Source organism: Jatropha curcas, chromosome 9, assembly GCF_041381405.1.
Source record: "Jatropha curcas cultivar XTBG-Jc1 chromosome 9, XTBG_Jcur_1.0, whole genome shotgun sequence".
Lineage (NCBI taxonomy): Eukaryota > Viridiplantae > Streptophyta > Magnoliopsida > Malpighiales > Euphorbiaceae > Jatropha > Jatropha curcas.
In genome coordinates this window covers 2,190,757-2,202,918 of record NC_143159.1, presented here as the reverse complement: position 1 = coordinate 2,202,918, position 12,162 = coordinate 2,190,757, and the positions used below count along the sequence as shown (strand labels likewise).

The following is a 12,162-nucleotide window of genomic DNA, read 5'->3' as shown; positions in this document are numbered from 1 at the left end:
TCATCATAATAATTGGTCTGACCAGAGTGACCTAATTGGATGTTCTGGCTATATATATATATTTTTGAGATGGAGAGATTTCTTGACAAGATTTTAAGCCCTCCTTTATGACTTTTTCTGTGAGATAAGAGGAAGAATTGTTAATAATTGGTGAATATCCACTGACAAGAGCATCGAAAGTCTGAGTTTTGGTTTTTGAAATATTTACAAATACTGACTACTTTGAAATATCAGCTCTACAATCACCCACTGACGAAAGCCATTTTGGGACTGCTACATTAATAGAGTCAACTTTCAGTGGTTCTGATTTCTCAAATTCAACCTGAATTTTCAACAGAGTCGATGCTACTTCCCTCATGCCTGGTCTCCTTGCTGGGTCATTTGTCAAGCAGGCTAAGCTTACTCTAGCCAGGTGTAGAGCCAGTTTTATTTCATGACTTACACTGAAACTAGGATCAATGAATGAAGCCAGCTCAGCTTCTGCATTTTCCTTCTCCATGATAGAAATTATTGCTGTTGAAAGCAAATTTTCCCTTCCATCCTGTATAAAAACTGCATCTTTTCCCGTTACGAGTTCCAGAAGCACAATGCCAAAAGCATAGACATCAATCTTGGGAGTAATCTGCCCTGCCTGAACGTACTCAGGCGCCATGTAACCTCTAGTTCCCACAACATGTTTTGTTAAGGCAGCATCTGTTGTTCCCCTTGCTGCAGCTCTAGCAAGACTGAAATTCGCAATCTTGGCCCTTAAATTGCTGTCTAGTAAAATGTTGCTGCTGTTGATGTCCTTGTGCACACAGGCAGGTTCTGTAAAGCTATGAAGATAGTAAAGACCATTAGCAACATCTAAAGCAATCTGAATCCTCTTACTCCAGCTTCCAATATCTTGAAATCTTTTATCTGAGAGCCACTCTTGTAATGAACCATTTTTCATATATTCAAAAACAAGATAGAAACAACCTAGATTTTCACAAACACCTTGAAGCTTAATCAAATTGAAGTGGTTTATCCTCTTCAAAATCTTCACTTCTTTAGACACATCTCCACTCATCTTCTTAACAGCTAAAATCTCTCCACCAAACTGCCCCCAGTACACAGAACCTTTTATTCTGTTCTTCGAACTGAAATTTTCAGTTGCTTTCTTTACTTCCTTAAGTCCAAAAACCTTCAGAACTTGCTCAACACTTGCAATCTCAACACGAAGATCTTCTGGCAATACCTGTTTTATTTCACGCCTGATCTCACTAGATTTATTTGCTCTCTTTTTATAAATATATATGAGAATGGCTAAAAGTATACTGAGGAATAGGAAAGAACAAGCTGCTGCAATCCCGATCCATTCATAAATTTTTCTCTTGGATTTTCTATTTCCAGGAGTAGCAGCCAAAGTAGGTGAAATATCAGGCGGGTCTTTATGAATTAGGGTCTGAGAACTTGTAGGTTTAGTGGCTAGAGGTATTAGAATTGTTGTGCCTTCATAAAGGATTGAACTTTCTTCCAAACCATTTGCATCTATTATAGCCGTTGCACTTACATTGAATCTTTTTGCAATGATGGCAATGTAATCACCAGAGCTAATAGGATAAGTAAGTAAATAATTTATACCACTCTTAATTTGCCTTCCAGTAGGACAAGCACATCGGAGCGGGACTTGCAGTTCCAGACCAAGCCCCAAATCAAATTCACCATATGTATTTGCTTTTTTAAGAGAAGCACAGGTAGACAATCCCTCATAAACTTGGTTTGCTATGACATGATAAGTCCGATAATCACTTGAGACATGAATTGTAGTGTTGGCCTGATAGTATTGGTCTAAACAAGAACAATATACAGGAACTATTACCTCTTGGTTGGTAGGGAACTTCGATAGTCTTGTGACATTATTGATTCTTGCTAATTCTTCCTGGTTCGCAGATGCAAGTGATGAGATGGCAGGAACCGAGTTATAAGAAGGTTGAGTTTTGAATATAAGAAAGGCCTCACAAGATCTGTATTGGCCATTGCAAGTGTAGAGAAATGCAGGAGATGGTCCTGTCTCATCACTGCTACTGCAGTCTAGTGCAGAATTTTCTGAGTAGTTTTGTTGAGCAGAAGTGAAAGAAGTGAATAAGCAGAGCATGAGAAAGCAAAGCAAGAATTGATGCATGGTGGATGGATTTGTTAAACAAAAATGGAATGATGGGTAGATAAGAAGATTAGGATTTGAAATGATAATGAAAATGGTGTTAGCAAACTAAACGCGTTTAAGGATTATAAAAACCTGCAAATATTAAACTGTTACATTGACTTATTGTCCCGAAAAATCAGGTCCTTCCGCGAAATTCCTGTCCAAGCGGCAATCGCTAGCTGCATTAATTAATTATGAAGATTAAAAAAAAAAAAAAAATAGTAATCTTGATTTGACCCAGTTATAGTGTTAATATAATACTATAATTATGGTGACAAGAGAAGATTCTTTTATGATTAATCAAATCCATATTTTTGCTGGCCCGTGATTTATGTTTTGTTTGAAGTTGGCTACGTAGAACCGCAGGTCTGATGCTTTATTGCATACTAGACTATATTGTCGAATTGACCATATTATACTTTGTAGCACCTGAATATACCCCATCTATTGAAAAAGATGCGGATTGAATATTTGATGTAGACAAAATTATCGCAACCCATTTGAGGGTCGAAAAACCAGTGCACCTAGTCCAAAATCTGGGCCCATAGTTGTCTGTCTGATTGAACGAAGTTTCAGCACAAGGCAGAATTGGTCGTAATGTTCCTTCCTGGTGAGAATTAGTCAAACGTTGCAGTGAAAATCTATTTGTTAGCAAAACCGACGTCGTTTGGTTATAAACAGTCTTTTGGCTTACTTATCATCGATCGACAGCTCGAAGGGCCACGAAGAATCTCGACGAATATCCTATTGGATTTCTCTCTGTTTTTTTTTTGGTCCGATTTATTTTGTGTTTTTAAGCCATTAACCTGCAATTGCTCCTGTTTTGTGTGCGCAAATTATTTAATTTTTTTAGAAATAAATATTAGAATTTCATCAATTAAATTTCAAACAATGCAAATATTCTCAATGATATTGGGAGAATAAATTAGTCTTGCAAGTAAAAAAATTTGTTCGTTGTCAAATAAGATAAATTAATCTTTAATTTTTTGTGATTTCTTATTATAATCTAATAGAAGGTATGATTTTTAACAGATAATATAAAACGTAATAAAACAAAAAAAAAAAAAAAAAAAAAAAAAAGGTTTTCAGTGTAAAAGTTTACACGAGAAAGGAACAAATATATACAGGAATAGCCATACATAAAAAGACAAGAAATAACGGCTAATTACTAGGTACACACAGGATATGTTTACAAGGCATAATAAAACTGCAACAACTCTAGGAGAAAATATATACACAGACAAGAAACCAAAAACAAAAAGCAAAAGTAAGTAATCAGGTCATCATTTTGTAGAATTCATGAAAATCAAGAACTCCATTGCCATCAAGGTCAAATACTCTAATCATAGCAGCACATTCTTCAAGAGACTTTGAATCTCCTAAACGGTTAAACGCCTGTTGCAACCCTCTCGGAGTGATACATCCACCACCTTTATTATCTCCCTCAAACACCTCAAAAGCTATTCTAAGATCATCATCGCGATCGGTAATTTTGTCTCCTTCCACCAGTCGATAAAAATCGCCAAACTCCAGTAAGTCATCGCCGTCGGTGTCGAAATCTTTAATCACCCTTTGAACATTAGCATTTGACATAGGCTCACCAATGGAGGTGAAATAAGCGCCAAGTTCTTCGCTTGAAATTTTTCCATCTCCATCTTTATCGAAGTAGCGAAAAACGATTTGAAGCTCCTCATCTTGTTTAGAGGGTCTGGATTTAGAAGAAGTTTTGGACTTTGATGAGATAATGCGAGGGAGAGAACTTGTTATTAGCTTAAAACTTGGGGTTCTGGGTAGCCATTTAGAGGATTTGGATACAATGGCAGTTGCCATGAAATTGAGTTTGTTTTTGTACAAGAATGAAAAATGCCGGATAGCTACATATATATGCTACATGCAGAGGAAAAGTTGAGTGACAGCTTGAGATTAAAGGCAAAAAAGAGAGGTGCAACGAAGTTGCCCGAGTGGGGTAATAGACAAATAGAGACCGTTTGACAAGTTTCTTGGTAGCTTCATGGGTACGGTTTCCTCTAAATTGAAGACATTGATTTTTTCTGTACAGAGTGCATTTCTTTACTTTTGCTTCTTTAGAACGAATTTCTAGTTTTTGTTTTTGATGATGCCTCCTACGTGCAATAATGCTCACAAGACTATTAAATCCAAGAATTGGGTCCAGTTTTACGAGAAAAGGACACCTTATCTATAGTATATGTAAATGTAAGGCAGCTAATATACCCTTAATTTAATGGAGAACTGGGACAATAAATGACAAATTGTATCAACAGAAACGTGTATAATTTGACTTCTTTCATTAATTAATTAATTAATTATTAGTTTTCACATAGTATATTTTTAGAGTCGGCTCTGAAATGGTATTTGAGTATATTACTTTTAACGATAGCTATTTTAGTTTTTCAACCTCAAAGTTAAAATAAACTTCATTTAGAAATATTGTTCATTGGTACTTTGACTTATTTTATTCATATGCTTCTTCTAACCAAACTATGGGTTTATTGATACAGTGATACTTGATATTATTATTAACTTTAATTAGGTGTACTCTTGAAACCCTTATTGTTATGGATTATAAAACTTTTATTTTAGAGAGACAGAATATTTCTATCAGGTGGGTTAGAAGGAATTGAAATGTAGGAGCTCATACTCTATTACAAGCTGCCTATCATTTTACCCATTTGGAATCAAATTTTCCGATATCCGTTGGATTTTTATTCCTTGAGTTAACACAATGAGTAGGGGTGGCCACAGTGCCGGAACCGACAGTTTCGGTTTAAAAAAATTGGAACCGGAACCGAACCGAAAATTTCCGGTTTCGGTTCCGATTCCGATACGGTGTCAAAATCGACGATTCCGATCGGTTTTCTAACAAATCGCATAATTTTAAATTTTAAATTTTGAAGACCGGTTTTCAAAATTTAATAAATTTGTAAAAGTTATTTGTAAAAAAAATACACCTAAAAAATTAAAAAATGGTTCAATTAAATTTATTTTTTTAAAGACTTTAACTTAATTATTTTTTTAAAAAAAATTCTTCAACTGAATTTATTTTTTGTTTAAAAAGTTTGAACATAATTTAAAAAAAAGGGGCTTCAACTTAATTTTTTTTTTTTAAAAAAAATTAAGTTGCCTACGTATCCTCTTGGGGTTTAGAGATTTTACAACAAAATTTGAAAAAAAACAAAAAAAACTGACAGTTTCTAACGGCTAGAACTGCCGGTTCGAACCGGCGGTTCTAACCGACCGGAGAATCGGCGGTTCCAATCCGATTCCGATCGGTTTTGTGGAACCGCCGGTTTGCGGTTCCACAAATCTGGAACCTGAACCGAACCGGAAATCTCTAGTTCCGGTTTCGGTTCCCACCGGTTCCGGCTACGGTTCGGGATCGGTTCGAATCGACGGTTCCAGTTCCTGAAACCGTAATATGGTCACCCTTAACGATGAGTGTTTTCTCTTTAACAAAAAGAAAAAAAAAAATTGCTCTTCAAACAGTAGGCTCATGTGTTTTGAATTGCTGGCCAAAAAAAACTTCTCTGTTGGGCAATATTCTGAACTTTGAAAGCGAGTAAAGTGTTTGAAATGCTGGGCCTTGGGCGTCCATGGACGTGGGTTTTATGCTTTTGCACATTTCATGGTCTTTTCCAATCTCAACTTTGCCGTTTGCCCACGTTCAAAAGCAGCGTACGAGGAAAAAAAACGACTCCGCTGGTCTTTCCAGTTCATTTCAAAACGACATTTCGCGTGAAGTCGTTTTTTATATATCAGTTTCTGCAGCTACGTTCGTGCTGATGCTCTTAGGAGTGGACATTGTCATTAACAAGCTCCAATCCAAGCCTACAACTCCTTAAAGTCTGCAATCTCTGATCCGAGAGTAGCTGTCTGGAGTTCCGATGCTATGATGGTATCTCTTGAAATCTCTTCCAATGCTCAGGTACTCTCTATTCCCCTGTTCTCCTATCCTCCTCTCGCGCCTCGGTCCACAAAAATCGCTGCACTGGAAACCCCGCCACGAATCAAAGCTGACCCGCCCCGAACTCATCGACCGGATCTCCCGCCTTCTCATCCTTGGTCGCTATCATGCCCTCAGCGACCTTAATTTCGTTTTCTCCGATGATCTTCTTGATTCTGTTTTTCTTAAACTCAAACTAAATCCTAATGCCTGCTTGAATTTCTTCAAATTGGCGTCGCAGCAACCCAATTTTCGACCCAACATTAAGTCGTACTGTAAGCTTGTTCACATTTTGTCTCGGGCTCGACTGTATGATGAGACCAGAACCTATTTAAACGAATTGGTTAGTCTTTGTAAGAATAACTACTCTTCATTTCTCGTTTGGGATGAGCTTGTTAGGGTTTACAAGGAGTTTTCATTTTCGCCTTTGGTTTTTGATATGGTATTAAAAGTATATGCTGAGAAGGGAATGACAAAGAGTGCGCTCCATGTGTTTGATAATATGGGAAAGTACGGTCGAGTGCCCAGCTTGCGATCTTGCAATAGTTTGCTGAGTAGTTTGGTTCGAAGAGGTCAAAGTTACACTGCAGTGCTTGTTTATGAACAAATGAATAGGCTAGGAATCGTACCTGATGTTTTTACTAGTGCAATTATGGTTAACGCGTATTGTAAGGAGGGAAGGGTAGACAGAGCTGTGGAGTTTGTTAAGGAAATGGAAAATTTGGGTTTTGAAATGAATGTGGTGACTTATAATAGCTTGATTAATGGGTGTGTTAGCGTCGGAGATATGGACAGAGCCAAAGAGGTCCTGAGATTGATGGATAAGCGAGGGATTTTGAGAACAAAGGTTACGTTTACGCTGTTGATTAAAGGTTATTGTAGACTGTTCAAGTTAGAGGAAGCAGAGAAGGTGCTCCGTAAAATGGAGAAAGAGAAGAACGTGGTAGTGGATGAATATACTTATGGCATATTGATTAACGGTTACTGTCAAGTAGGAAAAATGACTGATGCTATTAGGTATCGAGATGAGATGTTGAACACAGGATTGAAGATGAATTTATTTATTTGCAACTCATTGATGAATGGGTATTGTAAAAATGGTCAAGTTTGCGAGGCAGAAAGGTTATTAACAGATATGGGGAAATGGGACTTAAAGCCAGATTCTTATAGTTATAGTACTATCGTGGATGGATACTGTAGAGAAGGTGTTACCAATAAGGCCTTCAATGTTTACAATATCATGCTTCAGGATGGAATTGAACCTACTGTTGTAACTTATAATACTCTTCTTAAGGGCTTATGTCATGTGGGTGCCTTTGAGGATGCTGTGCACCTTTGGCATTTAATTTTAAAGAGAGGTGTGGCTCTTGATGAGGTCAGTTATTGTACTTTACTTGATGGGCTCTTCAAGATGGGAGATTTTTCAAGGGCTTTGGCTCTGTGGAATGATATTTTAGCTAGGGGTTTTGGGAGAAGTACATATGCTTTCAATATAATGATTAATGGGTTCTGTAAGATGGAGAAAATGGTTGCAGCAGAGGAGACCTTTAACAGGATGAAGGAACTGGGCTGTAAACCTGACGGAGTAACATATAGAACAATGAGTGATGGGTATTGTAAACTTGGAGATGTTGAAGAAGCTTTTAAAGTTAAAGAGAAGATGGAAAAAGAAGCAATTTCTCCTTCTATTGAATTGTATAATTCTCTTATTGGTGGACTTTTTAAGTCAAAGAAAACAATTAAGATGACAGATCTTCTATCCGAGATGTGCACGAAGGGATTATCTCCTAACATCATCACTTACGGAACCCTTATTGCTGGCTGGTGTGATGAAGGGAGACTGGATAAAGCTTTTAGTGCATATTTTGATATGATTGAAGAGGGATTTGTTCCCAATATAATTATTTGCAGCAAAATTGTCAGTAGCCTTTATCGACTTGGTAGGATAGATGAAGCAAATATGTTGTTGCAGAAGATGGTGGGTTTCGATGTTTTTCTTGATAATGAATGTTTTGACAGCTTTCACAAGGTTGATGGCAGACATCTTGAGAGTCAGAAAATTGCAGACACTCTTGATGAAAGTGCTAAAAGTTTTTCTCTGCCCAACAGTGTTGTGTACAATATAGCTATTGCGGGGCTTTGCAAGTCTGGGAAGATTGATGATGCAAGGAGATTTTTCTCAAGTTTGTTGCTAAGAGGTTTTAGTCCAGATAATTTTACATACTGCACGCTGATTCATGGCTGTTCAGCTGCAGGTAATGTGAATGAAGCTTTCAATTTGCGGAATGAGATGATGGAGAGGGGCCTTGCTCCAAACATAATTACATATAATGCTCTAATAAACGGTCTATGCAAATTGGGAAATCTGGATCGAGCACATAGGCTGTTCAATAAACTTCACTTGAAGGGACTAACTCCAAATGTTATTACATACAATACATTGATTGATGGATACTGTAAAAATGGTAACACCAGAGAAGCCTTGGATTTGAAAAGTAAGATGATAAAAGAAGGAATCTCTCCTTCTATTATTACCTATTCTACTTTGATTAATTGTTTTTGTAAACAAGGAGATATGGAAAAATCTATTACACTTTTAGATGAGATGACAGAGATGTTTGCAGATCAAAATCTGGCGACAATTTTCAAGTTAGTTGATGGTTATATTAAAGGTGGAAACATAAAGAAGATGACTAGGCTGCATAATATGATGGATGTGACCTTTCCATCTTCTGGTGTGATTTCTCCTAAACAAATGGAGTTATCATTGTTCTCAATTTCTAGAGAAATGCTGGATGCATGTATTATGTCTGAAGGAGCGTGTTGATGAATGTTCAGCAATGTGAGAATTTGCTGAAGGTTGCTCTGTTTGGTCAAAATTATCTTTTATTACAGCCCCTTGAGAATCCCAGGTAATATATATGATATTTCCATACATGTTGTCTTTTGTCTGCATAATTATGCTGGTGAATTTTATCTCCATGGTGCAGGATGCGATTGGTCAGTTTCATCTTGGCTTTTAGTTTCATGGTGTTCTCATCATTTCTCAATGTACTGGTGTAATTGCACTGGAGCATATATTTGGAACTGAGAGACTGAACCCTTGAGGTCAAATTGCAGACTGTAATTATTGTGTAAGAATTCATTTCCTTTCTCTTAGTTGCATAATTGCCCATAAGAAATATAGTTTTCCTTGTTTTTTGGCATTAAGGGTATTTGCTGTTAAGTGAAGGTGCTACTAGTTTAACCTTCAAATTTACATATAGAACGAATCAAAATATTGTCCTTTTTCCCTGGTTAAAAGTATGCATATTATACATGTTTAACCTTCAAATTTACATATAGAATGAATCAAAATATTGTCCTTTTTCCCTGGTTAAAAGTATGCATATTATACATGGCAATGTATCAAGCATGATGAAGCCAATCCATGGTCACATTATTTCTCGAAGAAATACCAAAAGAACACGCCCAACAGGCAATTCAGTGCAATAGGCTGGAGACAAAATTTCTCTTACAAAACCCTACTGGTTATTGATACCTTCTTTAAAATGATAATTGGGATATGAAAGAAGTTCAATTTTGTCTTTTAAAGTCCATTTCTGCATGTTAGTAGGAATTTTGGAATCAGTCTATACCAAAATTGCATTGTGATGAGTTGAAAGCCGCAGCGATGCCTATGCTATTTTTTTTCCTATAGAGCTTGGGCCCACGCGCAAGCTCCTATCGCATAGTAAGTAGCCTTTTTGTTTCTATAGCTGAAAATCCCTTCTCCCTAAGCCAGTCTTAAGAAGAGGAATTTTGCCCCTCCAAAATTGTCAAAAAGAACAAGAAACACTGGTTTTTGTCTTTTTAAGTTGTGAGTTTAAATGTTCGGGGTCTGTGCTGTGAGTAGCAGTAAGCCATGTCACTGATGTATGCCGCATGTTGGTCACAACATGTGGCAGAGCCAGAAATTGAACTTAGGATGGGCAAAGTATTATTGGTAGTTTATGTTCTTCTTTTCCAGGTCTCTTGGGGTGTGGGGTGTGGGGTGGATAGAGCTCTTTCCTTCAGCCACTGGTCACAACACCACCAATTCATGCATGTAAACTTTATTCCATGCTTTAATTTGTCATCTACAGAGGATTGCCCTAATTTCCTCCAACTCTCATTGCAGGGTCTTGATTGACAAAATAAGAAACCCGCTTACATCACGTGAACATGTACTGGTTGATCGACATTGGGGAAATTTGGGACTTCCACTGCTTCCGAAGACCCATACCTGGAGAGTGGGGAGTGGACTTGCACCACAGCACATCAAATGTTGATCCACTGTCATCTGCATGACTGCCCAGAAAATGCCTGCTACTAGGATGACAGCTATGACAAATTGTAGTCTTGGCGAGATGATGATGGGTCTCAGCAAGCATGCTAACCAGGTAACTTCCTAGAAGTCCAATATTCAAAATGATTTTTTGTATGAAAAATTAAATGGAAATTATGGTTTGAGGCAAAGAAATATGCATCAGAATGTTCTGTTGAATTGCTACTTCCACCGACTTCCTATTTTGTATCACACTTGTGGCTGGGAGTTTTTTTTTTTTTTTTTTTTTTTATCTATTTGGTCCCTTTTCCATTTGAAGTCTCCACACAAGTATTTGTTCTAGTTCTATGGCCCATGTATACATCAGCTGTCTACCTTTTGTAACTTATTGGCTATGTACAGACTTTAGTTTAGTTGAACAAATTTGATTGTGGCCTTGAGGCTCTAGGTACATTAGAACACCAGTAAATACTTTATTGTGCAAATAAAAATTTCTTTCTGGTATTGAAATTTCCCTTAGCAAGTTCATAACTTGAATAAACACTTATTCAATGAAAGAATGCCACTTTTGTGAAATATGAATTAGCAATGGACTATAACAAATTCTGCACCTGAAAGCCCTACTAGATAATAAATTTGGGTGACATAAGCTTAAACAGCTTACTCATCACTCATCTGAGCACGATACCTGATGTTTAATAGCTCCCATGAGCATTTGGATTTTGTTTTTACTAAGCAAAACCTTCTGTATGGTTATGTTCATTCCAGAATAAAGTAGTTAATCACTTGATAAACTTGAATTATGAGATATACAGGGACCCAAAAATCAAGTGAAAAAAAGAATACACAGGAAATGAAGCTTTATCCATTTAGTTATCTGTAAGTCAGTTCTTTAAGTTACAGTTTTAAGTTACAACTCTTGCCATCTGTATGGAATCATAATTGTCAGCAAGACTCGGTCATGATTACCTTCCATTACGCTGTAGATGGATATAGTTTAGTTATTTTGTGGGCGTTGATGGTGTACCAAATAGTTTACTTTTCTAATTGACATAAGCAGCCAGTTTTTTAAGACATAAATCATAATAGAGAAATTATTATAAGCAGACTTTCAATAGAAAATTAGATTATATGCTGTCAATTTCAGTATATTAGTCATCGACCCCACAAAAAAGGCTTGACTGACTTGAATGAACCTTGCTAAACACTTTGGCATCTTAGAGGTATACCTGATCCTACAGACAGACGGTTTAATTTTCTTGATTTAGATTTTATGAAATTTTTCTCCTTCAGATAATTATTTGTTAATGCCACAATATGAACAATACCTTCATATCCCAATCTATGTTTACTGTTTCTGTTGCAGTCATTTATATGGATAGAATACATCACATCTTAGTGTGAATTTGATTAAACGAGGTCCAATTTATGGGGGGTGCATTCTGCCAAGAAGAGAGAGGAATCTAATATAAGGTTATTAGATTTTGATGTTTGATCCTGAAGGTGTTGGGTATTGAGAGGTATATTTCTATGACGTGAATTACAGCCTATGATAGAATAGAGTGTAAGAGTTACGAAATAAACATCTCTTTCAGGTATTGTATTTTCAGGGCAAAGTTGCTCCATGGCTTTCAATTGTGATGCAATTCATAGTGACTTCCAGGAAGGTGCTTTCATTTGCCAAGGGCAGTCTCTGGAGATTCTTAATAAAAATAAAAATAAAAATAA

The 12,162-nt window shown here is 36.7% G+C and overlaps 3 protein-coding genes across 4 annotated transcripts; 1 reads left to right on the top strand and 2 right to left on the bottom strand.

Moving 5' to 3' along the window:
* Positions 1 to 93: 93 nt before the first annotated feature.
* LOC105633737 (protein LYK5) lies at positions 94 to 2,236 on the bottom strand. The gene has a single exon (XM_012216377.4). The coding sequence runs from the start codon at positions 2,144 to 2,146 to the stop codon at positions 218 to 220; it is 1,929 nt and encodes a 642-aa protein (XP_012071767.1). The 5' UTR covers positions 2,147 to 2,236; the 3' UTR covers positions 94 to 217.
* Positions 2,237 to 3,264: 1,028 nt separating this feature from the next.
* LOC105633738 (putative calcium-binding protein CML41) lies at positions 3,265 to 4,103 on the bottom strand. Its single transcript, XM_012216379.4, has one exon. It carries the CDS (start codon positions 3,995 to 3,997, stop codon positions 3,443 to 3,445), a length of 555 nt encoding a protein of 184 aa, XP_012071769.1. The 5' UTR covers positions 3,998 to 4,103; the 3' UTR covers positions 3,265 to 3,442.
* Positions 4,104 to 5,880: 1,777 nt separating this feature from the next.
* Positions 5,881 to 12,162, top strand: LOC105633739 (Pentatricopeptide repeat (PPR) superfamily protein). 2 transcript variants are annotated; one of them, XM_020679185.3, is made up of 5 exons: positions 5,881 to 9,040; positions 9,119 to 9,262; positions 10,288 to 10,549; positions 11,801 to 11,954; positions 12,030 to 12,162. In XM_020679185.3, exon 1 carries the CDS (start codon positions 6,103 to 6,105, stop codon positions 8,953 to 8,955), a length of 2,853 nt encoding a protein of 950 aa, XP_020534844.1. In that variant the 5' UTR covers positions 5,881 to 6,102; the 3' UTR covers positions 8,956 to 9,040; positions 9,119 to 9,262; positions 10,288 to 10,549; positions 11,801 to 11,954; positions 12,030 to 12,162. The 2 variants fall into 2 exon arrangements, with proteins under 2 accessions (XP_020534844.1, XP_012071770.1); XM_012216380.4 differs by lacking the exons at positions 11,801 to 11,954; positions 12,030 to 12,162 and having other exon boundaries at positions 10,288 to 10,944.

Bases quoted from the DNA above. Each gene is read 5' to 3' on its own strand.
- LOC105633738 (XM_012216379.4), bottom strand. From the start codon at position 3,997: ATGGCAACTGCCATTGTATCCAAATCCTCTAAATGGCTACCCAGAACC.
- LOC105633739 (XM_020679185.3), top strand. From the start codon at position 6,103: ATGCTCAGGTACTCTCTATTCCCCTGTTCTCCTATCCTCCTCTCGCGC.
- LOC105633737 (XM_012216377.4), bottom strand. From the start codon at position 2,146: ATGCATCAATTCTTGCTTTGCTTTCTCATGCTCTGCTTATTCACTTCT.